Source organism: Panthera leo, chromosome A2, assembly GCF_018350215.1.
Source record: "Panthera leo isolate Ple1 chromosome A2, P.leo_Ple1_pat1.1, whole genome shotgun sequence".
NCBI classification, from domain to species: domain Eukaryota; kingdom Metazoa; phylum Chordata; class Mammalia; order Carnivora; family Felidae; genus Panthera; species Panthera leo.
This window is the reverse complement of record NC_056680.1, coordinates 119,875,213-119,900,892: the sequence shown is the minus strand read 5'-3', so window position 1 is coordinate 119,900,892 and position 25,680 is coordinate 119,875,213. Positions and strand designations below refer to the sequence as shown.

General features: G+C 44.7%; 1 protein-coding gene and 1 long non-coding RNA gene across 3 annotated transcripts; one reads left to right on the top strand and one right to left on the bottom strand.

Annotated features, from left to right (window-relative positions):
* Positions 1-488: 488 nt before the first annotated feature.
* PRR15 (proline rich 15) lies at positions 489-3,943 on the bottom strand. 2 transcript variants are annotated; one of them, XM_042921165.1, is made up of 2 exons: positions 3,291-3,943; positions 489-1,567 (listed from the first exon to the last, which is right to left on the bottom strand). In XM_042921165.1, exon 2 carries the CDS (start codon positions 1,458-1,460, stop codon positions 1,071-1,073), a length of 390 nt encoding a protein of 129 aa, XP_042777099.1. In that variant the 5' UTR covers positions 1,461-1,567; positions 3,291-3,943; the 3' UTR covers positions 489-1,070. The 2 variants fall into 2 exon arrangements, with proteins under 2 accessions (XP_042777099.1, XP_042777107.1); XM_042921173.1 differs by lacking the exon at positions 3,291-3,943 and adding an exon at positions 2,309-2,932.
* LOC122209397 lies at positions 3,510-12,134 on the top strand. The gene is made up of 3 exons (XR_006197580.1): positions 3,510-3,570; positions 8,390-8,465; positions 12,114-12,134. It is a non-coding gene; the product is annotated as an uncharacterized LOC122209397 (long non-coding RNA).
* The last annotated feature ends 13,546 nt before the right edge of the window (positions 12,135-25,680 follow it).

The window sequence follows — 25,680 nt, the reverse complement described above, 5'->3', positions numbered from 1 at the left end:
ATTGGTACATCTAAAGGCTTTGAAACTAGATAAATGCATAAATCAGACTAAAGTAAGCTTTTGCAGCAAACGGGTGGGAAAAGAAGACGGCTTTGCACAAACTAAGGGTCCAGTCCATTTGTTTAAGGATTTTCAGAGAATTGTTAGTATGGTTAACAATACAAAAAAGAATTACTACTAGCATTGTGAGTTACTCTACTGTCTGAAGATGTACCGAAGTAACAAAGAGAATTTAGGAAGAATTATTTAGTACTTCCCCTTCCCTTCCTCAAATTTAATTAGTAAATAGAGACATCCGGCTAACTGGTGCCAGTCGGGGTGTTGCTAGTTCTGAGAAACGTGCCCCTCCCCTAGCTTTCCAGGAGTAGCTGTTATACTGTGTGGCAAATGATTAACTCTGTCACTTTGGATTTCGTATGCCTGCTTTTAAGTATGACAGACTTCAGTCTTGCAATGGAAAAAACACAAATGTCACCTTAAGGCTTAGGGTGCAGCAGGTTTAATGGTCCACACTAAAACAGGCAGTACAGTTTTGTAGTTCAACATTAAAAGCAATCTTGCCTTACTTCTAATGCTTCTACCTAAGAATGCTTCCTGCTCCCTCTCAGCCCTTCCCTTAGGTACGAGTCTACACAAGTACTTCTAAAGTGCATTTCTCTGGCGTTAAAAACAGCAGTGTGATTTGCTCTCCAACAGCGAGTCCTGAATCGGAGCACTGCTTCCTCGTTGGAGGGGCTGTGCAGTTTCAGTTGAGTGACCCACTCAGAGAAGTACCCTTCTCACTCCCCAGGTGGCACAAGGGGCCACTCTTGGGGGAAAAAAAGGATTATGCCAACTTCCTCTGTGGCAGGTATCTTCGCTTACCACAAATACATATTCAGTGCCTCCTCGAGCCATGAAATATTGAAAACTTAACCGACACTTCAATTTCCAGGAAATTAAAATCGTGGAGGCCTTGTGTGAATACTCAGAAGTTGGTGGGATTAGAACCAGGTACTGGGGCGGGCCGCAATTCTCGGGCTAGGGTAGGGAGGAGTGATGGGGAGAAAGACAGTCCCGCAGCGCTGTGGCTATTGCTTGTCGTCGCGGGGGTCACCAGGGAAGCCCGCCTCCTCAGGGGACCGGACTCCTTCGGGGAGCAGAGTGGCGCGCACTTTCCTCTTCTCCTTAAAGCGGCCAGAGCGCGAGATCTTCAAATTGCGGCGGCTGCTGCCTGACTTCTCCCCGCACAACTTGTCCGGCTTGTGGGGCTCGCCGGCGCCCCCAAGGAGATTGGGGTGCTGATTCTCCCGGGAGCTGCCAGTCCAGTCGGCGCTGGGTGGCGCGGGCGGCGCGGGCTCCCCGGGGGCAGGCTGGGCGGGAGGCTGCGCCCCTGCCGCGGCTTCCTTGCTTTTCTTTCTGCTGTTGGTTAGCGATTTCCACCAGGACCCAGAGCTGCCCGTGCCGCCGCTGTCGGCCATGGCCGGGCGGCGCGGGGCGCGGCAGGTGGGGAAGGGCCCTCTTTCCCGGTGGGGCCGGCGGTCCGCGGCAGGAAAGCAGGCTACGGGGTGGGAGCCTAGGCGGCGGCCTGTACCCGGGAAGCAAACAGAACGTGGTTATGGGTTTGTCCAAGTCACGTGCCCCCAACCCTACTTCCTCCCCTCGCTCCGCCCGTCACCGGATCGGCCCGGGTCCGAGCACCCGCAGGCCGGGAGCTACGCGGCCCTCCGAGGGCACCGCCGCGTCCCCGGGGGCGCGGGCGGAGGAGTGGTGGCCTCCAGGGCGCCACCATCTGGTCTCCAGACACCTTGGCACTCCCCGCCTCAACCCTCGCCTGGCCTCCAGGGCCGGTGCGGTGGTCTGCGCGGGGGCCGCCGGGGGAGGTTCCCGGGCATGCGGATTAAGCCGGCCCGAGAGGAAGCTGGCCTGGCCTGTTACCCTGATTGTAGAGGGACGCCCCAAAGTGACCCAGCTCGGCCCCGCGGGGCCTCCTCTTGGATGAGCACCTGAGCGGAGGGCGCTCGGAAGGAGGTGTGCTATGGGTGAGCACTGAATATTAGACTCCTGTCAACAGTTCCGAAATTTCCCTTAAAGGTGTTTTTCCATAGACTTCTGTCCCAGAATCCTCTTCGATGTGATTTTTTGGAGGGAGGGGGGGAATTTACATGCCGATAAGAGCGAGGGAAAAGCTCAGGATGTGTTGTTTCTTTTAAATTCTGCTTTTGACAGAACTTCTGCCTTGCCGCTTTCAGAGAAACTGGTCTAGACTTAATTTCCCTTGAAAACCGCGGTCCCACGCTTCCTTTTATTCCCCGGACACCAATCTTACGTCTCTTCGAAGCCACCCCAGCCGATGGTTGAGATGAGGCCAAGCGGCAAATGTCCTCTTCTTTTTAGTTCTGTATCAACATATGCACCGACTTTGTACCAGGCAGCGCAACTCTTCAAATTTTTAGTTACAAATTAAAGGCGTCTGTTCTTTTTTGCGCAATTCCTTCCTCCAAAGGAGAGAAACCTGCTGCGCGCAATCAGGAACTCCAAACCCATCTGCTTCTCCCCAGCTTTTAAAGCAGCGCACTGCGGCCCGAAAAGACTGTTTATTAGCACTTAAGGTGCTAATATGGGGAGCGAGACACCTGTGCGCGCCTTCCGCGCTCGGCACTAACTGTACGAACGCGCAGGGTTCGCTTGCGCCCGGGAGCATTTCCAGGTTTCCTCTGGGCTCCGTCCCAGCCCACGCGCCTGGTGCTCGCGGGAGTTGCCGGCGCGCCGGGGAGCAAAACTTGAGCGGTGTTTGTTGTTGGAAAAGTTCTGCTCTCGGAACCGCCGGGAAAGTTTGAGCGCCTACGCGAGGCGGCGCAGCGGCCTCCGCAGCAGAGACCCGGGCCCCGGCTCCTCCCCAGGATGCCCCGAGGGCACACTCGGGCCACGACTTCAAAACAATAGAAGATGAAACCGCCAAAGGTTCTTCCCCTAAAAAGGCACCGTCTCCCCAGGGCACGGTTTGCAGTTGGGTCTGCAAACCTCCTGCTCCCTGTATTTTACGGATCAGCGAAGCACCCCAAGTTATTCATAGGTGGTGGGGTGTGCCGATGGCTGCCTTCTGTCTTCTACCCTACATTCTCTTTTCCACAACCGACGTGTGCGCGGAAAGGCTCAGCACTAATTGCGCAAGGAAAACACTGCAAATTACGCAAAGTTACGCAGAGCGCCTGTGGCTCGAAACCTCTCCGGAGCCGGGGTAGCACCCCAGGTTGACACCTTGGAATGAGCTCTGTCTTGGCGGATGCAAAACCACCCTGATTGCTCACCTGTTCGGGCTTCTGAAGATCCCAAGACTCTGAGCCGACCACACCTCCAAGAGAACGGAGGAGGTGCGCTTGGGACAACCTGGGGAGGTCGGGCTTTTTTTCTGGAAGGTGTGCCTGCCGAAATGTCTTCAGTCCAGCTAAGCCGATTGCTGCTGCTCGTCTCCCCTGGCGCTTCCAACTTCTGTTCGGCGCAGCGGTGGCGGCAGTTCTGGGCTCGCAGCGCGCTTGGCTCCGGCGTGAGGGCCCCGCGGCGGAACAGGTGCCAGGCTCACTGCCCCAGGTGAATACCCAGATAGGCTCTCCCGGTTAGTAGCCTTTCATTCTCGCGCGCCTCCCTCTTCCCTGCTAGCGACTCCCCGGCAGCCGCGGGAGATGGGACCTCGGCTGCTCACTCTGGTGTACTGAACCTTCCTACACGTCGGTCCTTTGCACGGGAAAGACATCTGTCTGCCCACCTGCTGGTCATTCGCCAAGTATTCGAGAAACCAGAACCCTCGGGAAAGGGGCGGGGGGGAACACCAACCCAGGAGGCGGCCACAGCTGCCGCAGGTGCAGGTAGGAACTTTGCGTTCCCGCCCTCCAGGGCAGGAGATTGGATCAGGTCACGTACGTGGCGCCGGCCTTGGGGTGTCTGATTGGAGAAAGGCTGAGCTGCGCCGCACGCCGGCCGGACTCCTTCTGGAAGAAGAAGAAACAGTAGAGGAGACCGAGGCTGTAGGTGGGATCCGCGGGGTAAATGTTGCCGCAGCTTTTCCTCTCCCCTGCCCTGATTTCTTTTTTCTCTTTCTCTCCGGGTCCCCAGCCATGGCCACTCAATTCCCAGGGGTCCAGTTTTGTAATTCACAGGAACTGTTTCATATCCAGGCAAAATGTTGCAGAGTTGCAGGCACCCTTAGTTGAAAGGCGTAATATTAACAAGTTCTCTGTGTGCCTGCCAGGCGCGGTTTCCAGCGCTCTCTGGGGGTAACTCATTTACTCCTTACAGGAACCCAAGTATGTAGGTGCTGTTGTTTCCTCATTTGACAGGCGAGGAGACCCTAGCACTGAAAGGTAAATGGTTGCTCAAAGTTGCATGCCTGGTAAGTTGCAAAGCCGGATTTGAACCCAGGAGGTGTGACTCCAGTTCCCAGGGTCTTAACTAGCACGTGAGACCACAGCCTGCCAGTCTTGGGCCCTTAAGGGACTTAGTGAAGATGCGAATTTCCTTCCCTTAAGTTTGGAGGTCCAGTGGACAGGCATTCCACCTGGGGAGTACCAGGGCAACCCTGAGCCACTAGAGGATGTGAACCAGTGGATTTCGGCCAGGTTCAGGCTTGTGCTCCTGGGAACATATGCGTGCTTTTTATTGATTGGGTAGAAAGGAGTTGCCATAGGCCATTTTCACTAATGAAAGCAGAATTCCAACCTGCTTCATCTTGCAGGATGCTCTTCTTTTTCAAAGAACTATTTTGATGTTCCTTGATGTCATGAATAACTCTACGGAAGGAGTGGGCATAGAGCAACTGACATCTGAGCATCATTGTTCTAGGACTTTTTTTTTTTTAATGTTTATTTTTGACACAGAGAAAGACAGAGAGGGAGACACAGAATCGGAAGCAGGCTCCAGGCTCTGAGCTGTCAGCACAGAGCCTGACACGGGGCTCGAACTCACAGACTGTGAGATCATGACCTGAGCTGAAGTCGGATGCTTAACCGACTGAGCCACCCAGGCGCGCCTAGGACTTTCTGAAGCCTAAAAATAGTGAAAGACATGATGCCTGTCTCAGCTTAAAATGTAGAATTAGTGGAAAGAATTTTTTATAGAGTATTTTAATGCATGAAATATAAAATGAATATTTTATATCATTAATTTCTTAATTTAGCATTCGTGGATGTTTAAATGATATGCACAACTGTGTATTTGAAAGTGGTGTAATTTCACTTATTCGTTGCGATTAGTTTTAGAGAGTAAACTTTGAATTAGCGCACCAGGACTGGAACAAAGACAGGCCACCCCCTGGGAGGCGAGGACAGGACAAGTCCTCATAGTGCCATTCCATCACAGGTGAAGACACTGGATCAAGGAGGAAGGCTTAAACCATAGATACTTTCACAGCCTCTGGTAATTAGGAGTACCCATCCAGTTCTGACTTATGGGGCCATAAGGAAGATGTCTGGGAATGTTTCCTCCCTGGATAAAGGACAGAGCTTTCTGAGAGAAGAAAATCTTTTGCTATACCCTTGATTTTTACATTTAAGCACAGCATGAGGATATGATGTCTGGTGTTGCAGCAGCCATATTGTAACAGTGAGTCAACAGGCATGGGAATACAAACCAACATGCTAAGGATGATGGCATGGGAGTGTGAAAAGTGTCTGGGTCTTGATGATATTGATGAGCCCCTGAAAGAACCCTGGAACCATCTGCCTCCAGACTACTAGTTGAGTGAGATAATATATATTCCTATGATTTCATCACAGATTTAAATACAGTTTCCTGTTACTAGCAGCCAAAAGTGTTTCCCTTTGATACAATCTATTAGAGTTATAGAAAAATGTATTGTTCAAAAGGGAAAAAAAGTAGTATGGCCACATTTTTTTCTGACCAATCTGAAAAGTTCTTCACTGAAGGAGGATTTAGTGAAATGTTTAAGTGATGGGAAAGTTTATAGAAGTAAGCCACCTACATTGAAAAGTTGATTTATCCAGTGAATAGCAGGTGGCTTTTAATGTTACAGAATTTAAATATGCTTAGATTGGGCAGTGCTTACATTTCTTAATAATATTTTTTCTTGTCATATTTTATTTTTTTTAAATGTGTAGATAGTTTGAATTAGGACATTTCTTTCCTTCCCTCTTTCCTCCCTCCCTCCCTACCCCTCCCTCCCTCCCTACCCCTCCCTCCCCTCCTCCCTTCCTCCCTCCCTCCCTCCCTTCCTCCCTCCCTTCCTCCCTCCCTCCCTTCCTCCCTCCCTTCCTTCCTTCCTTCCTTCCTTCCTAATTCACTGGCCTCTTAGGTGCACTTTTAAGTGCAGTAAATGATAACACTCAAAGGCAAAAGAGAATCAATTCCTAGAGGGCAAGATTTGCATACTAGAAATTAAAATAAGAACTTTCAAGGTTAAACCTGGCGTTTCTTTGGAGACTGGGAAATAGATTATTTTCTTTTAAAGCATTTATAGTGGGAACTGGGCAATAGAAAACACATGATGGGAGAATTTAAGGAGCACAGCTAATCAAAATGAAGAAAATAAAGATCATTTATATTCTTTTCACCCAGGGATACCTATAATGTTGGAGGGTTAGTCTTTCTATTTTTTTTTTTGCACCTATTTTTACATTTACTCTTTTCGTCTTTTCCATTCCTTCCTCTCCTCCCTTCCTTTATTCCTCTCTTTTATAGATGCTTCCATTGTTTGCAAATTAGACGCTGATCTCCAGTGGCCTTTTCCTTTCTTGTCATCAACGTATGGGTCGTTTGATATTCCTTTTCTCCTTTCTGTGTTTTCACATCGTGTTGCTGGATTTAGTTTATAAACTTCATGACTGAGCATTACACCCATGCCTGAATCTGGGATCCGCTTTTTATAGCATCACATCCCGAACCCACATCAGGTTAACATGAATGTGTGTATACAAGTACACAAATTGCAAGTGACAAAATACTACTAATCATTTTGGTTTTACACTTGACCTGAGCAAGGCTGATTTGTACAGTGCAGCCTCTCTGAAGTTCAAGCAAGACCAGCTGACTCTTCCTAACTTCCTGCCCCTACTTGCCGATGTGTTTCTTCATATTCTTGGATGTCATTGTATTTTACTCCTTTTCCTTAAAAACAAACAAACAAAAAAACCAACTGTATGAAGATTTAAGGCCTATAGCAAAGTTAACTTACTCTAGAAAGGATTTTCAAGAGTTCAGGGGCACTACCACACATGATCACTTTATATACACTACATTCATGGCTTGAGGAGTGTGGGACAATGAAAACGAGATGTATGTGAGCACCAGCCCATGGCCACACCCTCCGGGAACAAATCCACTCATTATTCTCCTAAACTCCAGACCATTTCTGTTCTAAAGCAACTTAATTGTCCTTGCAGACCTGTGGAGGGTGGGAAGGAGGGTGGGGTACAACTTACTTCTAAGCAGTCCGGGGCCTGAGGGTGTGGCTCTTTGGGTGAACCAGGAAGGATCCCTCTTCTTCCGGTGAGCCCGATGCTTTATAATCCCTCCATTGGTTCCAGGAGGCTCTCAGAAACTGAAATTGTATTGATTCCCAATTGTTTTCATCAGGGGAGTTCATCCAAATAACCTAGCCTGCCAGTGACAGGAATGGGTGTGTTTTAATTAAGAGTGTAAATTGTTTGTTTGGTGTTTGTCCCACGATTAGCTATAATTTTCTTGTTTATTTGTTTATTGACTGCCTCACTAGAAAGTGAATTCCATTTTATTGAATGATGTTTTATATAATGATCATAACACTTCCTATGTATGAGGTACAGTTCTGCTTTATAAATATTAACTTATTTAATCCTAAAAGCCCTGTGAAATGGGCACTGTTATGTTATTATTAAGGTAACTGAGACACCAAGAACTTAGGTTACTTGTCCAAGGTCACCCAGCTGGTTGGTATAAGAGCTAGCATTTGACCCCAGGGAAATTGACTTGAGAGTCCAGGGACCTAACTAATCACTCTGGGGTGTGGCTCTCCGTGAGTGCTAAGACATGTCATTAATGAATCCTTAGGACATGGCATGCTACCTGGAGATAACAGTTCTTCAATATTCTTGAATAAATGACCATCCGATGCATAAGTATAAATGCTTTGTTATAATATGACTGGCTTATAAAAAGAAATGTGATGAAAATGGCAATGACCTAAAATTTCAGTCTGTCATTACATGTAATAATAGCCAGATTTTAATTCTGAGATGCGGGTACAGTAAGTGGACTAAATTATCTGATAGGTTTTTGTGTTTGTTGTTACGAAACTGGAAGGAATACTATCCTGTCTCAGCCCTACGAAGGAGATACATTAGGCGGGGAGACGTGGAGGGGGCGGAATAACGTAATAGCAGAGGACGGCTGCTGAGATTTTATTCAATATTGTATTTAGCGAATAAATGAGTGATCCAGAGGACACGGCATCTCGAAACCAGTCTCCACGGCACGTCCTGACTCCGGAAACAAAGGTAATTCAACTTTATTGTTTGTTAGGACATCGTCGATGGAAATGAAAAGTCACGTGTTCCCATCCAAGGTAATGTTCTCTGGCTGGCCACCTGGTTCCGGGTCAGAGCTGGGGTAAACCAGCTCGTTTAAAAGGCGGCCTCCTATCTGCAGTTGTTAATTTCTCGTTTCAAGGGGTGCGTTTGGTTATGCTCCGTTTGCCAGGTTATATTTTCTCTTTTGTGTTTGTCAGTGTGTCCTTTTGCTACGTCACGTGTGTAGAGGTAGAAGGCGGATATCTAATGGGAGGGTAATATAATGCAGGAAGTGAATCCTTTGGTTTCCCTACCTGCATCAAGGCCAATGTCAAACTTACATAGTTAGAAAACTCCAAGAAATAGCTGCTTTTATCAGTGTTAGTCTGTCAGGGGAGGTCACCAAAGTTTTGGTGTTCAACTCTGCTCGTGTGTAACCACAGGTAAATCTCCCACTGTACATTCTTTTTTTAAAAAAAAAAAATTAATGTTTATTTTTGAGAGAGAGAGAGACAGAGCAGAGGAGGGGCAGAGGGAGAGGGAGACAGAGAATCTGAAGCAGGCTCCAGGCCACCAGCACGGGAGCCCTGCGTGGGGCTCAAACTCACAAACGATGAGATCATGACCTGAGCCCAAGTCAGATGCTTAACCCACTGGGCCACCTGGGTGCCCCTCACACTCTACATTTTTTTTTTTTTTAATGTTTATTTATTTTTGACGGAGCATGAGCAGGGGAGGGGCAGAGAGAGAGAGGGAGACACAGAATCAGAAGCAGGCTCCAGGCTCTGAGCTGTCAGCACAGAACCTGAAGCGGGGCTCGAGCTCACAGACTGCAAGATCGTGACTTGAGCCGAAGTTGGACGCTCAACCAACTGAGCCACTCAGGCGCCCCACCCTGTACGTTCTTAATGAACATTTAGGTTTATCTATTTGATGTAATTTCATTTACATAGTGGGAGAAATTGCTTCAGCTGCAGCTATAAACCTTTTATAACAATGCCAAATTTAAAATTCTTACTATGTGCTTTTCACTTTACTGTGGGCTTATCCAAAAGTGAATCGTATTCTTTTCACTTTTTTTAATGGTAGAAGAACCCTGAGAGAGATAGCTACTGTAAGTCTGACAGTTTTATCATAGAAAGCTGAAGCAATTTGCTCAAGGTCACAAGACTTTTAAGAGGTGGAGTTATTTAGATTTAGTTTTAGTTACTCTGTCCCTAATACAGTGTTCTTCTCATGTAGCTATTTGAATCTCATATTGCCTTTTAATTAATCATTAGATCAATAAACATTTGTTGGTTTCACAACCGTTATATCAAAAGAGATCGTCATACTTTAAAAATTCTGATGAGGTCAGTGTCTTCTCAGTTTCCTACTTGGAACAATGCTAAATCATATGTGGCTGTTTAAATATTAAAACCCTATGGAATCACAGAGCACTCAAAGCTCAAATTAATGCTGGGAATTGTAATTACATACATTTCTTGTGAAAAGACTTGATGGTTGGTTTGAATTACAACTGTGTGGCTTTGGGAAAATTACTTAATATCTTTAGGCTCTGGTTTCCTTAAATGTAAACTGGGGATAATACCACTTCTCTGGGAGGTCGCCAAGATTAAAGTAGACAATACATTTGTCAAAGTCCCTAGCACAGTGCCTGACACATAATAGGCACTCAGTAAATGTTAGTTTCTCCTTGACTAATTTCTTTCATTGGCTGTGTGGGAAAATTATGCGAACAAACTGTACAAGTCAATCACTTCCAAGGGCTTTTTGAAAATAATGATAGAGAGTCGTAAGAGAGCACTGTCATTGTTGTTGGTTGGGGTCAGTTTTTTCCCTGCAAGAACATAAAGTTAAAATTTACTGGAGAGTATTTAATACACAACAATTTGCTATGAATCTGACTTTTCTTCAGGAACAACTTAATGATGAAATCAAATCAAGCAGAAGTTTTTTTGCATGCGATTCAAGAATGCTCTTTATCCAGTCTGCACTGAAATTGCATTACCTGTAGTTAAGGAGGAAGTGTACTCAGTTGAGCTTGGAAGCAATGTTACCAGAAAAGGATTAACAAATCATAAGACAAAATCCTTGGAAGTAAGGTCACTAGCAGACTGTGGCTAGGGCGCAAGCCAAGGAATAGGTTTCACATGTGCTGCCCCATTAGTTCCTGGAATCTTAATACATAACCTGCATCAGCGAATTGCGCCCAAAGGAAGGAAAGAACGAGAGCATCACGTCTCTGCTGTGTTAGACAACATGGCACTACTTGTTTTCAAAAATTAGTTTTTATTTTATGAAAGCAATGTATGCACACGCAGGTTAAAAATGTGTATTAGACTTGCCTTTGATTTATCAATATTAGACGTTCTCCTTTAATTACCTACTCTGGTCTTTGAGGATTTGGTTCTCCTATACCTTGCCTTCTGCTTCCCCCTCCAGTTTTCCCACTAGAGTCATATTACAGCCTTTGTTCAGTTGACTGCTCCATGTTTATATTATTGTGCCTGTATAAATATTGTTCAGACTGAGCATTATAGTGTACAGATCACTATATTTGCTTTCTTTTTTTCTTTTCCTGAAGTTAATAATGACCCTCTTCCCCTCTTTCAACTGGTCCTCTTTCAAGTTCTTTCTTACACCTTCCAATAGCTTCTCGGTACACTTTTCTACAAGTTCAGTCAAACCAATATATATGTGCTCCATTTTAGTTTTCCCCCAAGTATTACTCCCAGACACTTCCTTCTCCTTCCTTATGGACTGCTCTCTCTCTCTCTCTGGCCTGCTGCTTAGCTTCTTCCTGGGAATGCCTTGAGTCGGATTCTGCATTTCCTAGATTTGAGCCTCCCCCTTTCTTGTTGCACAAGGTGCTGCAGCAGAGGGCTGGGTGGTGGCAGTCCCCAGTGTGGCTGTCTCTTTCATCACACAGTTCCAGTCTGGGCTGTTTATCCTCCGTGACTTGCACACGGCTATCCACCTGGGACCTCCTTTTACCCTTATTCTGGAGAGTTCCTTTGTGCAAAGGAACAAAGTAAACTTTTCCTTAACCATGGCACTATAATTAATTCAAAATGGATCACAGATTTTAAATGTAAAACGATACAACTTTTAGAATGAAAGATAGAACCTCTGTGATATAGGGGTAGGTGAAGGATTCTCAGACATGGCTTAAAGCATGATCTATCAAATAAAAAATTGCTAAATTGGACTTCATCAGAACTAAAAAAAACCCAAAAAACCCTTTTGTTCTGGAAAAGATCCTGTTAAGAGGAGCTGAAGACAAACTATAGACTAGGGGAAAATATTTGCAAACCACATACCTGACAAAGGTTTTACACCTACCATATATAAGAGACTCTCAAAATTCACCAGTAAACAAATACAATTATAAAATGAGCAAGAGATGTGAATGGATGTTTCACTCAACTGGAGTTACAGATGACAGATGAGCACACGAAAAGATGTTCAGCATCATTAACCATGAGCGAAATGCAAATTAGAACCACAATGAGATACCAACAGGCGCTTGCCAGAATGCCTAACATAGAAAATAATGGTAACACCAAATGCTGGTCAGAATGTGGAGAAATGGAATCACTTTTTTTTCTTTTTTTTTTTGCATGTTTATAACAGCTTTATTGGTAACAGCCAAAAGAAAGAAAGAAAGGGAAAGAAAGAAAGAAAGAAAGAACGAAAAAGGAAGAAAGAAAGAAAGAAAGAAAGAACGAACCCAACTGTCCAGAAAGAAAGAAAGAAAGAAAGAAAGAAAGAAAGAAAGAACGAACCTAACTGTCCATCAATAGGTAAATGTATAAACAGCCTGTGGCCTATCCTTACTATAGACTACTGCTTAACAATAGAATGAATTGACCTATAGGCATGCTACAACTTGGATGAATCTGAGAATAACGATGCTGAGGGAAAGAAGCCAGACCAAAAAGTATACATACCATATATGATTTCATTTATCTAAAACTCTAGGAAATGCAACATACTGTACGGGGACAGAGGTAGAGGTGGATAGGGAGGGAGATGGGAGAGAGATTTACAAAGGCCACAAGAAAACGTTTGGCGGTAATAGAATGTAAAATGGTTCAGCTTCTCTGGAAAACAGTTCTGTGGTTCCTTAAAAAGCTAAACATGCAAACATGAGCCGGCGGTTGCACTCCTGGGCATTTATCTCGGAGAAGTGAAAACATGCATTCATACACAAACCTGCACATGAGTGTTCATATGGCTTTGTTCATAATAGCCCCAAACTGGAAACAATCCAGATGTCCTTCATTTGGGTGAATGGTAAAACCATGGGAATGCCATACCATGGAATACGTCTCAGCAATAAAAATGGAACCAACTCTTTTTTTTAATTTTATTTTTTAAAATTCACATCCAAGCACGTAGTGCGATAATGATTTCAGGAGTAGAATCCAAGTGTTCATCCCCTACATATAACACCCAGTGCTCATTCCAACAAGGGTCCTTCTTAATGCCCCTTGCGCATTTAGCCCATCCCCCCCCCACCCACAACCCCTCCAGCAACCCTCAGTTTGTCCTCCATATTTAAGAGTCTCTTTTTTGGGAATCTACTCCCGAAACCAAAAGCACACTGTATACACTGTAGCCTAGCTATCTTGACAATAGATTATATTTAAAACTTTTTATTTTTTATTTTTTTTTTTTAACGTTTATTTACTTTTGAGACAGAGAGAGACAGAGCATGAACGGGGGAGGGTCAGAGAGAGAGAGGGAGACACAGAATCTGAAACAGGCTCCAGGCTCTGAGCTGTCAGCACAGAGCCCGACGCGGGGCTCGAACTCACGAGTCGTGAGATCATGACCTGAGCCGAAGTCGGACGCTTAACCGACTGAGCCACCAGGCGCCCCGACAATAGATTATATTTAGAAAAAGAAAAAAAATAAGAGTCTCTTACGTTTTGTCCCCCTCCCTGTTTTTGTTATTTTTGCTTCCCTTATGTTCATCTGTTTTGTATCTTAAATTCCACATATGAGTGAAGTCATATGATATTTGTCTTTGACTAATTTGTCTTAGTGTAATACACTCTGGTTCCATCCACATTGTTGCAGATGACAAGATTTCAGTCCTTTTGATCGCTAATACTCCCATCATTCATATATATACATATATATGTATATATACGTATGTATACGTATATATGTATATGTATATATATGAATGATGGGAGTATTAGCGATATATATGTATATATATACATATGTATATGTATACGTATACATATGTATACGTATACATGTGTGTCTATACGTATACACGTATACGTATACATGTGTGTCTGTATACGTATACACGTATACGTATACATGTGTGTCTGTATACGTATACACGTATACGTATACATGTGTGTCTGTATACGTATACATGTATACGTATACACGTATACGTATACATGTGTGTCTGTATACGTATACACGTATACGCATACATGTGTGTCTGTATACGTATACACGTATATGTACATATGTGTATATATGTATATATGTACACATATATATGTATATGTATATATATGTGTATATATACACATATATGTATATATGTATATATACACATATATGTATATGTATATACGTATATATACACACATATATGTATATGTACATATGTGTGTGCATGTGTGTGTATTTGTATATATATACACACACACACACCACATCTTCTTTATCCATTCATCCATCAGTGGGCATTTGGGCTCTTTCCATACTTTGGCTATTGTCGATAGTGTTGCTATAAACATGGGGGTGCACGTGCCCCTTCAAAACAGCACACCTGTATCCCTTGGATAAATACCTAGTAGTGCAATTGCTGGGTCACAGGGTGGTTCCATTTTTAATTTTTTGAGGAACCTCAAAATGGAACTGACTCTTGATACACGCAGCCACTTAGATGTATCTCCAGAAAGTTGTGCTGAGTGAAAACAGCCAATGTCAAAAAAAGTTACATACTATTTGATACCATTTATATAACATTCTCAAAAATTATAGATCTGGAGAACAGATATTTGCAGGGGACGTGGATGGGGAGTGGGGTAGGGGTGGGCATGGGTACAAAGAGACCATGGGAAGAAGTTTGTGGTAATAGATTGTATCCTGATTGTGGTGGTGGTTACCCAAATCTGTACATGGGGTAAAATTGCATACAACAACATTCACATCCATGCATATGTAACTATGAATGTAGGCTTAGACACTTGTGGAAACTGAATAGGGTCTGTAGTCTTTTAACTGGTCAGTTTCCTGGTTTTGGTAATGTACTACAGTTCTATAAGATGTCACCATTGGGGAAGAAGAGCGAATGATACTTTGGACTCTTTATACTTTCTTCTTAACTTTTAATTATTTCAAAATAAAAAGTTTAAAGTTAAACTTAAGTTTAAAAAGTTAAACTCCGTCCAGTGGAGTGAAAAGCAGGACTGTCGGGTTGATGGCCCCTGGGCTCCTTCTCTCTCCTGCAGTGGGAGGGACTTTGCCGTGACTCAATTTCTCATGGGACCAGGGGCCTACAAGAAGTCCAAGATTTGGGCAAGCTGGACCTTGAATCTAAAAATTTCATTCCTCTCCTGCAAGGCCGCTCTCACCTTTTCCCTATTAAAAGGTCTCTTGCAGCTCAGCCTCTTTGGAATGTTCATCTAGACCCCTGCTCAAGATGGTTGTCTACTGAGTACTTGAAGAAGGTGACCCTGTTCCTGCTAATCCTTCTCACCATGAGTTCCAGGCCATTCCAGGTGAGGCATGGTGGTGTGTGCCCAACCCCTTTGATCAACCGACCTGAAGGTGGAAAGGGAGGGAACCAGGTGGATAATTGGGGCAGAAGGAAGAGCCACTGCCAAGACTCTCCAAGGCAGGAGTGTGCCCAGGGTGTTGGAGTCTGAAATGTAGTTGAGTGTAGGCGTTAGTAGCCGGAGAGGTGATCAGAGCACTGACAGGAATTCAGGTAAGTCATGTACGGAAGCCTCGTGTGCCACTGTGAAGGCTGGATTTTATTATGAGTGATATGAGGAAGCACTGGAAGGTTCTAGGCAGTGTGGGGACCAGATCTCACTTGTATTTTCACAGGATCCCTCTGTTTGCTGTGTTGGGATCGACTTCTGGGAGCTTGGTGGGGGGGCAGGCAAGGGCAGAAAAGGCTGAGTTCTGAGGTGTTTATGGGTGTGTAAAGCCAATAGGCTTCACTGCTATTCTGCTGGTAGTGGGCAAGAAAAATGGAGGAGTCGAGGATGACGGTGTTAGCCTACTCCTTCGTGCTGCATGAGCCAGACGCACTGGGTAGACTTTTAAACAATAGTTATAGGGTCATAACCTGTATTTTCTTTCATTACTCAATATTGAGAACTATTTCAAAGTTGGCATACTGTGAACCATTTCCAAGTTAATACAGAAACATATTCCTTTTAATGTTTGGTATCTATTATGTGGCAATACCATGAGTCATTTAAGAAATCCACTGTTGATAGGTGTTGTATTATTTTTCCGTTTGGTTTTCTGGAACAAATGGAATGGTCTGATAGCCTTGGCCAATAGATAATAATCTATCAGGTGAGTCTGCACTTCTGTTCATTTCCTACAGCTAGATAGTCTATTGTAAACTGCCTAAATATTTATTTTCAGAACCTACTTTTTTTCTTCCTGATTGCCAGAATAATACATCTTTATTTAAAAAATATATGTTACAGGGGTGCCTGGGTGGCTCAGTCCATTGGGCGTCCCTTCGGCTCAGGTCATGATCTCGCAGTCTGTGAGTTCAAGCCCCACGTCATGCTCTGCACTGACAGCTCAGAGCCTGGAGCCTACTTCAGATTCTGTCTCCCTCTCTCTCTACCCCTCCCCCACTCACACTCTGTCTCTCTGTCTCTCTCTCAAAAAAAAAAAAAAAAACATAAAAACACACACACATATATATATATATATATATATATATATATATATATATATATGTTAAGGATTTTAAATGAGACTTTTCTTGTCACCAAGCTTCAAACAAGGCCCCAAAGACTGAGCACAATAGCTCATAGCCCGAAGGTGCAGAGAATGCTAAGAGTATGACATTTTTTTGTGACCCTTAGTTTACCGCCCACCTTGGGGGTTAAATATGGGGGGGATATAGAGGATTGAGCAAGACGCTTAAAAGATTTCTTTTTAGAGAGTTTTTGAGTACTGTAAGAATGTTCTTTGGTGAAGGAAAGCCTAAGCTTTGCGGGGCGGGGGTGGGGGGTGGGGATTGGTTCACAGAACCCCTCTGAGAGCTTTATGTGTGTCCCCTAGAGTCTGGGGACTTAAAATTATTTTCATGCTAAAGGCAAAAGGAGAGGACTGTGGTGGGGGACTGACGGAGCTGCTATCAATGAGTGGAAGACGTACATGCATTACTGTGAGCCAAGTGGGACCCCAGGAAGGCTTAGACGTGCAGGGGACCCAAGCCAGGTTGGGTGATCCCAGCAGCAGAGACGGATATTGGGGGAGGGCCGTCCTTTGGAAGCCAGGCCTGTGCAGAGTTTAATGAAGCCTGTAGGAGGAGGCAGTGGTTTGTGAAGGAAGCACTGGGAGATCCCCACTGGAACAGCCAGACAGAAGGAACCCAGGACCCCAGTGAGTATGAAACTACCATATTAGACCCATAGCTTCCCTCCCCCCACCGCCCCGGAATTTTAAATGAACAAGAAATAAGCTTCTACCTTGTTTAATCTATTGTAATTTGGGTCCTCCACTACTTGTAGCCGAAACCAACCCTAACTACCAATCCTATTCAGATGCTTCCAGAGACAAGAAGAATAGAGAATGCAGTGTCACTCTACTTACGAGACAAACTGAATAAGGACTGTTTAGGCAAAGACAATTATAGACGATTTCAATGTCACATGTAAAGCTGGACATAAGATTCTACGGAATCAAAGAGTGAGCTAATGCACCGTTCTTTAAGGCACCATACTAAATAGCGTACCGGGTATGACTAGATAAAAGTTTTCCGAAAAGTATATAGGTAGCCTCTGTGGAAAACACTATGGAGGGTCCTCAAAAAATTAAAAATAGGATTATCCTATGATACGGTAATTCCATTACTGAGTGTTTATCCAAAGAATACAAAAACACTAATTTGAAAAGATACATGCACCCCTGTGTTGGTTGCAGCATTAGGTATAATAGCCAAATTATGGAAGTGTCCTAAGTGTCCATCAACAGATGAGTGGATAAAAAAGATGTGGCATATATACAAAATGAAGGCATAAAAAAGAATGAAATCTTGCCATTTGCAACAACAGGGACGGATCTAGAGGGTATGATGTTATGTGAAATAAGCCAGTCAGAAAAAGGCAAGAACCATATGATTTCACTCACATGTGGAATTTAAGAAACAAAACAAGCAAAGAAGAGACAAAAAACCAAACTCTTAAATACAGAGAACAGACTGTTACCAGAGGAGAGGTTGAAAGGGCGGGGCGCATGGGTGAAATAGGCGAAGGGGATTAAGAGTACCCTTATCGTGATGAGCCCTGAGTAATGTATAGAATTGTGGTTTTTAAAAAAAATTTTTTTTGGGGGTGCGCCTGGGTGGCTCAGTCGGTTAAGCAGCCGACTTCGGCTCAGGTCATGATCTCGCGGTCCGTGAGTTCGAGCCCCGTGTCGGGCTCTGTGCTGACAGCTCAGAGCCTGGAGCCTGTTTCGGATTCTGTGTCTCCCTCTCTCTGACCCTCCCCCATTGATGCTCTGTCTCTCTCTGTCTCAAAAATAAATAATGAGAGAAAGAGAGAGACAGAGTGTGAGCAGGGGAGGGGCAGAGAGAGAGGGAGACACAGAATCCGAAGCAGGCTCCAGGCTCTGAGCTGTCAGCACAGAACCCGACGCGGGGCTCGAACTCACGGACCCCGAGATCATGACCTGAGCTGAAGTCGAAGTCAACCGACTGAGCCCCCCCCCCCAGGCGCCCCAGAGTAATGTAGAATTGTTGAAGGACTATATTGTACACATCATTCTGAAGTTTTAAATTCTCCTGATGCAGTGCAAATATGGTAGATGTGAAAATTTTAAAGAGCAGAATGGTGGAGTCCTGGAGTGTTCATCAGGACTCTTGGCTGTGGGCAGTAGGTCACGTGCTAGCTGGTTTTAGCAGAAGGGATCTGTTACAGGGCACTGGGTAGCTTATTGAATCTTAGGGATTATTTTATTTGTTGACAGATAGCATTCAGAGCCAGAGAGGTTGTGATCGCCTGTGGATAAAGTAGGGCAAGAAACAGCATTGGTGAGCGTGCCAGGGGATTTGGACAGGTATGGAAGGACAACGGGCAGAGGCATCGAGCAGAGGATGGGGGTGTGGGTGGTGTCCCAGCAGCCGAGAGAGAGAGGGGTTTGAGAAGAAAGGGGAGGTCCGCTGGGCCAGCAACTGAGAAGCCAAGTAAGCGGAGACCTGAAGCCGCAGGACGGTCGGCGGGGCTCCAGGGGGAGCACTCGGGGGCAGCAGCAGCCGTAGCTGACCGAGTGGTGGAAAGGTGTGTGACGGCACCCCCACACCTGCTCCCACGCCATCTGGCCTCAGCGATAACCCTGTGAGGTTGGCGGGCCAAGCAGGCAGGCATTAGTTTTCACGTTTCAAAGGGGAGAAACCTGAGGCTCAGAAATGTGAAAAGCCTTGATCTGTGACCGAGCCAGGTCTTGTGGCTCTAAATCCAGGGCTCTTGCAGGGCTACCGTGCTGCCTTTCCACCACATCCCACCATGGGCCGGGTGTGGCTTGGCTTTAAAAACCCACCGGGCGGTAAATGGGTAAAACTCCTTAACTCTAATTTGCTAGGCAGCAGTAAGTGGTGATGCCTGATAGCATAGATGAAAGAATACCGATGGTCTAAGCATTCTTGTAAGAGTTTCCCTAAGCTCTTGAGTTTCTAGACAAACATTTGTGTCCCTACTCTGAGCCCCAATTACTGTATTGAATGCTGTATATAGATTATCTTAAGCCTCATAAACTTCATGGAAAGAGGTACTGATATTAGGTCATTATAATGACAAGGAAAACAGGCTTAATCAGTAAAATAACTTTCCCTAAGTTACACTCTCAGAAAGTGGTAACGCTTGGATGTAACCACGGGGGACATGGGGATCCAGCACCTGACCTTCTTCTAGTCTACACTGTACTCGATCCTAGCCCAGTAGAGCTATCACTTGCTGTATAACCCACAATTGAGTTAGAGACTTAGATCTTCAGATTCTCCAAACTGAATTATTTTGATGCTTAATCATTCGTACCAGAAAGAAGAAGGACTATGGTAAAAACTAGGTGAGTTAAGGATAATTGGCAAGCTTCAGTAATTAAAAGTTTCAGATATTAGGCAGAGCTCCAAATGGTGGACAAAAGCCCATCAAAATGCATTTGCAGATTCTTCTGCTTCTGGAGTTACCCCTTCCTCCATTGCACCAAAATATTATAGGACATTTGAGGATTTGTGGAAGGATTCTGCCACTAATTTCAAAAAGGTTGGAGTGCCTGTTGTATGCAAGGCACCGTGCCAGTTGGGGGCTGGAGTAGAGTGGTGAGCAAAGTTGACCAGATTTCTGCCCTCAGGAATCTTTCAGTTTAGATAATATTTTATTAGAGATAGAGTTGGTTCAATAGTTATGGGGGTGAGGCTCGGGGGGACCTTGGTCTATGGGTGTGGAAAGTCCTCTGGAACCTCATGGACTTTGGGGTCTTACAAGTCTTTCCTTGAGGGGCTGTTTGGCCTGCATCTCTGATTCTTGCAGCCCCATGTTGCCCCTGACAGGAATGTTCCACTCCATCCCATGCCTCCACATCCTTTAGCCCTGCCAGTTAATGAACTAACGTGAGCTTGCCCCGCCTGGCAGGGGATTGGTTTTGGAACCATGGTCCTGTGTACGGTAATTAACATTTGTACATTGCCATACAGTTCATAGTGAGCCTTCTGTTTTCACATTCAGGATCTCAGTGGATCCTTAGAACCACTCTGATAGGGAGGGGAGAGCAGATATTATGTTATTATGCCCATTTTCAGATTAGGGAACTAGAACAAAACCAGGATTATACCCATTTTACAAATTAAGATGTAGGCAAAACAAAACAAGTTTCATGCTTGGTAACTGGAGTGACCAAAAATCTGTTCCAGTAATACTCGCTTAATTCTTTATGAAGATTTTGAAGTAAATAATTTTTCAGGAAAGTATGTTAAGGTAATAATTTTTTTGGCGACAATGAAAAAATATGCTCCCATAGATGATTTATCATACATATGACGTGCACAAGCCCATGGAAAGAGAACTTGGTCTGTTTTTCTGACTGTAGGTGTTATTTTCATTCTTCACCCCCATTCGCTCCGTAAGGTTCAGCAAGTTGCCTTTCACTGCATTGTCCCATTGAAAAGTCTTCTGTTAAGTTACCGGGGACTCCTTAGTTGCCATATCCAAAGGGGATTCATTAACTTATATTGGAACAGCATTTGACCCTGATGGCCTCTCTGTCTGTCCCTGACGTTCTGTCTTTCCCTTTCATCTTAGGCTCTGACCCTCACCTTCCTCTTCTGGCCATTCCTGACCTTCCTTGCAATGTTCTCTAGTTCTGCCTGCCCCTTGGATTTTGTTCTTAGGACCTACTATTGGTTCTCTTTGCTTCAACTGGCCACGCAATCTGACCAGGTCATATCTACCAGCTCATCCCCCTTTCTTGAGCTCCAAAACCACCTGTCCAACTGCCTACTGGACATTTCCACATGGGTGAACTATTAGCACATAGTGCATCCTGCAAACTGAGCCCATGATTTTCCCCTGCTGAACTTGCTCCCTTTCTCATATTCTCGTATCTTCCTTAAATATTCATTTAGTTGCAAAAACCAGACATGGAGGGTAACATTTGTGACACTTTCCTTCCTTTCAATTCTGGCATCAAATCAGTGGGTCCTAACAACCTCTTAAATCTCTCTCCTATCCATGACTCTTCTCCATCCCTCCTCTGGGGAGCCAAGCCACACGGGCAATGCCTCTGTTTCCTGATTAGCTCCCATATTCCTACTCTTAATGTCTTCTGGTCTTTCTTGTGTCCCTAGACAGACTTTTCTGAGTTTGGCTTATGCTTGGCTTGCAAGGTTCTTTGTTTCCTGGCACAGTCCTGCTTGTTTAATCTCACTCCCCTCCTCTTCCTTCACACTTTGTGTTCTGGTTAAATCCAGATCTGCAGTTCCCTAAACTTCCTGTGCTTCCACATATTTATGGCTGGTATCTGCTCTGTTCTCTGTCTGGGGAAGCTAGGGGAGGTCTCAGCCAGGGGAGCCTGCGTGGAGACTTGCAGGCTGTGCAGGAGGGTGCCTGATTGGCCAAGTGGGATCCTCGACTCCCGATCTCAGGGAGTTTGTATTTCAATGGAGACAGACATACACACAGTCGAGGTACTTTGTGATGCCTGCTGGATGAGCACTTTGTACAAACTGCAGGAAGGCAATGAAGGAGGTCTGTGAGTATGACAACATCTTTTCAACTCAACTTAGAAAAGCAAAATGACGCCAGCTCATTTGCATTTACAGAATAACTAAGCAACTCCTCCAATGCACAGGGTTGAATGTGGTACCTTGCGTGTAGCAAAAAAATCTAAGTGGGACAAAGAAATGGATTAGGACATTGTAGAACAAACCTGAATACAAGGGAGAGAGTCTTTCTGAACTGCACTCTGAGACCCTCTTTATTTTACTACATTAAAACAGACTTCACTTGCCTGCTCCTCTCTTTCCTGAATGTTGGTGCTCCACAGAACTCCGAATGGGGACTGTCACCTATTTCTCTGTTCTGTATCCTTGAGTACTTTCATTCACTCCCATGGTTTCAGTTGTTACCTCCCAGATCCGTGTCTCTAGCTGGGATCTGTCCCTGTCATTGCCAGTGAAACATCTCTGCTTGGAAATTTCACAGTGATCTCTATTTCACCATGTCCAAAGTAGACCTCGCCATCTTCCCTGTTCTTTCCCCACCCCTCCTGTAGACCGCCAGCTCCTCTGTGCTCTTTTCTGTAAATCCTGTCCGGTTGTCAAATTCAGCCCCCCAAGAATCATCCTCGATTCTTTAATCCAACCTGTAACCAAACCTTTTCAACTCTGCCTCCTCAAGATGACTATTCTAGCTGTCTCTGCCTTTCTACCACCCGATGCAGGCTACATCCCCGCAGTCCTGCATGACAAGGAGAACATCTAACGACATCAACCTTCACTACCCCAGTCTGCCCACGTGTTCTCCGATGGATCCACGGTCAGGTAAGTGATCTTTTAAAAATGTAAACTAGATTCTGTCATCTGTCCCTTACAACCCATTAATGCCAATGCAGTGGGGCGCTCTGGACCATATCCCAGGACAGGAAAAGGATATTGGTGGAAAACCCATGAAATCTGAATAAAGTCTGGAGTTAATAGTAGTGTGCCAGTGTCGGTTTCTTAGTTTTGATTAATGGACGGTGGTTACATAAGACGTTAACATTAGGGGAAAGTGGGTCAGGAGTACACAGGCACTCTCTGTGGTACCTCTGCAACTTTTCTGTAAATGTAAAACTATTCCAAAATTAAGTTTATTCAAAAAAAAAAAAATGAGCGGCACCAATTTCCCTGAGGTCAGAGTACCAAATCTTCAACATGACCAGCTTTCTCTAGCCAGACTAAACTTATTTAATTCTTCCAGTGAGATAAGCCTCTTCCCTGCCTCCAAGTATTCAGTGTCTGGCCCATTAATAAATGCTTGATAAATATTTGTTGAAAATTAATGAACATTTTTAAAACCAGAGTTGGGTTTTTAGTAGGAATCAGGACAGCCCAGGCAATGCTTGAACCGTGTGGTATGCGACTGCCCTATGCTGTCCTCTCCTCCCTGTCTCTGCCCTCCAGACTGCTATCCTTGAAATTCAGCACCAGCCCCCTCCCAGTTCTGGAGACCAGGTGCCCATTTATGTTAATGGGAGAAAGAAAAGGGGTCTTCTCCCCTCCTGAGAACGATCTTCTTCCACCCACTCTGCCCCTGTCGCGCCTCCCACAACCCACTTGTAGACAGCAGTGGGTTTCTGGAAACAGTGCTGCCTCCTCTCAGGTGATCACTACTAGAGTTATTCCAATGGCAGGAATTTCAAGCTGGGTAAGAGGAGCCATGCCAGGCTGCCAGATGGTGGGGGAGATAAATGTGGGCGAGCAAGCTTCAGACTAAAGCAAGGGAGAGGGGATCGGGTGTTGTAATCACAGTCAAGAAAAGGAGTCAGGTGACCCTCATTACATAGTATAGAGCCCTGTTACAATATCCCTTATTACTACTCGAACTTGGATTTAACCTGGGACAAACCCTTTTCTTCTCCTGCTTCTGCCTTCCCACCCTAAGTTATAGCTCTTTCCCTGCGAAGTCATCACTCTTAATGATAATACTAAGAAATAACTGTTACTAATGGCTTTAGGTCATTTCATCTAAGATGTCACAGCCAGAACATTTTGCCCAGTTTTTCAGATGAGCAAACGCATTCCCAAGGTCACATGCAGCTGAGAACAGACAGATCTGGGATTCAAACTCAGGTCTTTCTGGCTCAGAAACTCTTGTTCTGTTCTCCTGAGGATGACCTAGGGGGGATTTGCTCTAAACCCTACATCTTTTTTTTTTTAATTAATTTTTTTTTTACATTTATTTATTTTTGAGAAACAGTGAGACAAAGCGTGAGCGGGGGAGGGGCAGAGAGAGAAGGAGAGACAGGATCTGAAGCAGGCTCCAGGCTAAGCTGTCAGCACAGAGCCTGATGCGGAGCTCGAACCCACAAACTGTGAGATCATGACCTGAGCCAAAGTTAGATGCTCAACCGACTGAGCCACCCAGGCACCCATAAACCCTACGTCTTTTAATGAAAAACATAAATGCAACAGGTCTTAGGGACAGTGAAGGCAGAGCATTAGAATCCCAAGCAGGCCCTCCAGAGTGGACACTGGAAGAGGGGTGGGCAACAGGGTGGGGACTCAGTGGGACGTGTCTGTTTCCTCCCCATGTTTTGGTGACAACAGAAACTGTCGCCAAAACCCATCTGGGAATGGTGTTTCAGACATTCTCCCCCTACTGGACCCTGCCGCTCCCCAACACCAGTTTTCTTCGCACACTCCGAAACGATAGACAGAAGAATTTAATACATTTAATGCTTTTCCTTCCATTTACGCTATCATAAATTACAAAGTATTATTCACTTCACAAAATAAAACCATTTTCAGATAATTTTTTGACAGTATCCAGAAGTACAGAAGCTACAACAAACAAATCTGTACAGTTGGGAGGAACAATAAAGCAGGGACCCAGCAGAACCATTCTGACCCCGCCGTGTGCCAACAGAGCCCGTGCAGGACAACAGTTGCACCGCCCTCCTCCTTCCGGCTCACTTCTCACACAGTAATTCTCTTCCGGTCACTCCAAAACCAGACTACCGAGTAAGTACGTGGATCAGCTCAATCAGAGGAAAAGACGCTGTAGTTGGATTGCAGGGAAAAAAATTAGATTTACAGGTTTTGATGCTTCCAATATTTTACCTATGTTACAAAATATAGAAATCTTGCCGTGAAAAGCCCATGCTAAGATAAATATCACCAATAAGATGGAGCTATAGTAATAAAGTCATATTAAATTATGATCCATACACAGCTACTCTTATCAAGGAGGAATATTTGTAAAAACCCAACTTACTCATTCTTACTTTTAAAAATAGTCTTGTTTATAAAACAAAAACGAAAAAAAAATCAATTATTCTGCAGATTCACTTTTCATAAATACAGAAATGTGACAAAAATACAATTTGCCATTAATCGATGAAGTCAGAATGCTGGCCTGAAAACAGGGAAAGTGCTCACTTTTTTACATGGCCCAGATTCAACCAGTGTTCCCAAATCATTTTCTGTAAAATGACCACATTCTGCATATTCTGGGATATTCACACACGATATGGAAAGACTACAGCCAATGCCAAAACATACTCTGGGATTCCACAACATTGTTATGGAAACAAGATGCGTGGATGTTTCAGGCCATCCTACAATTGCTATAAACGTATACCATACGACAGCAAGCTGCCAGTGTGCTTAACAGCAAAAACTATCAAAAGCAGGGACATGGGTGGCCGGTGAACTTTCATTGCAAAGCACTGATAAGGACAGAGGTATGTCAAGATAATACTGCATTCA

Excerpts from the sequence above, each read along its gene's own strand:
- PRR15 (XM_042921165.1), bottom strand. The coding sequence starts at position 1,460 with ATGGCCGACAGCGGCGGCACGGGCAGCTCTGGGTCCTGGTGGAAATCG.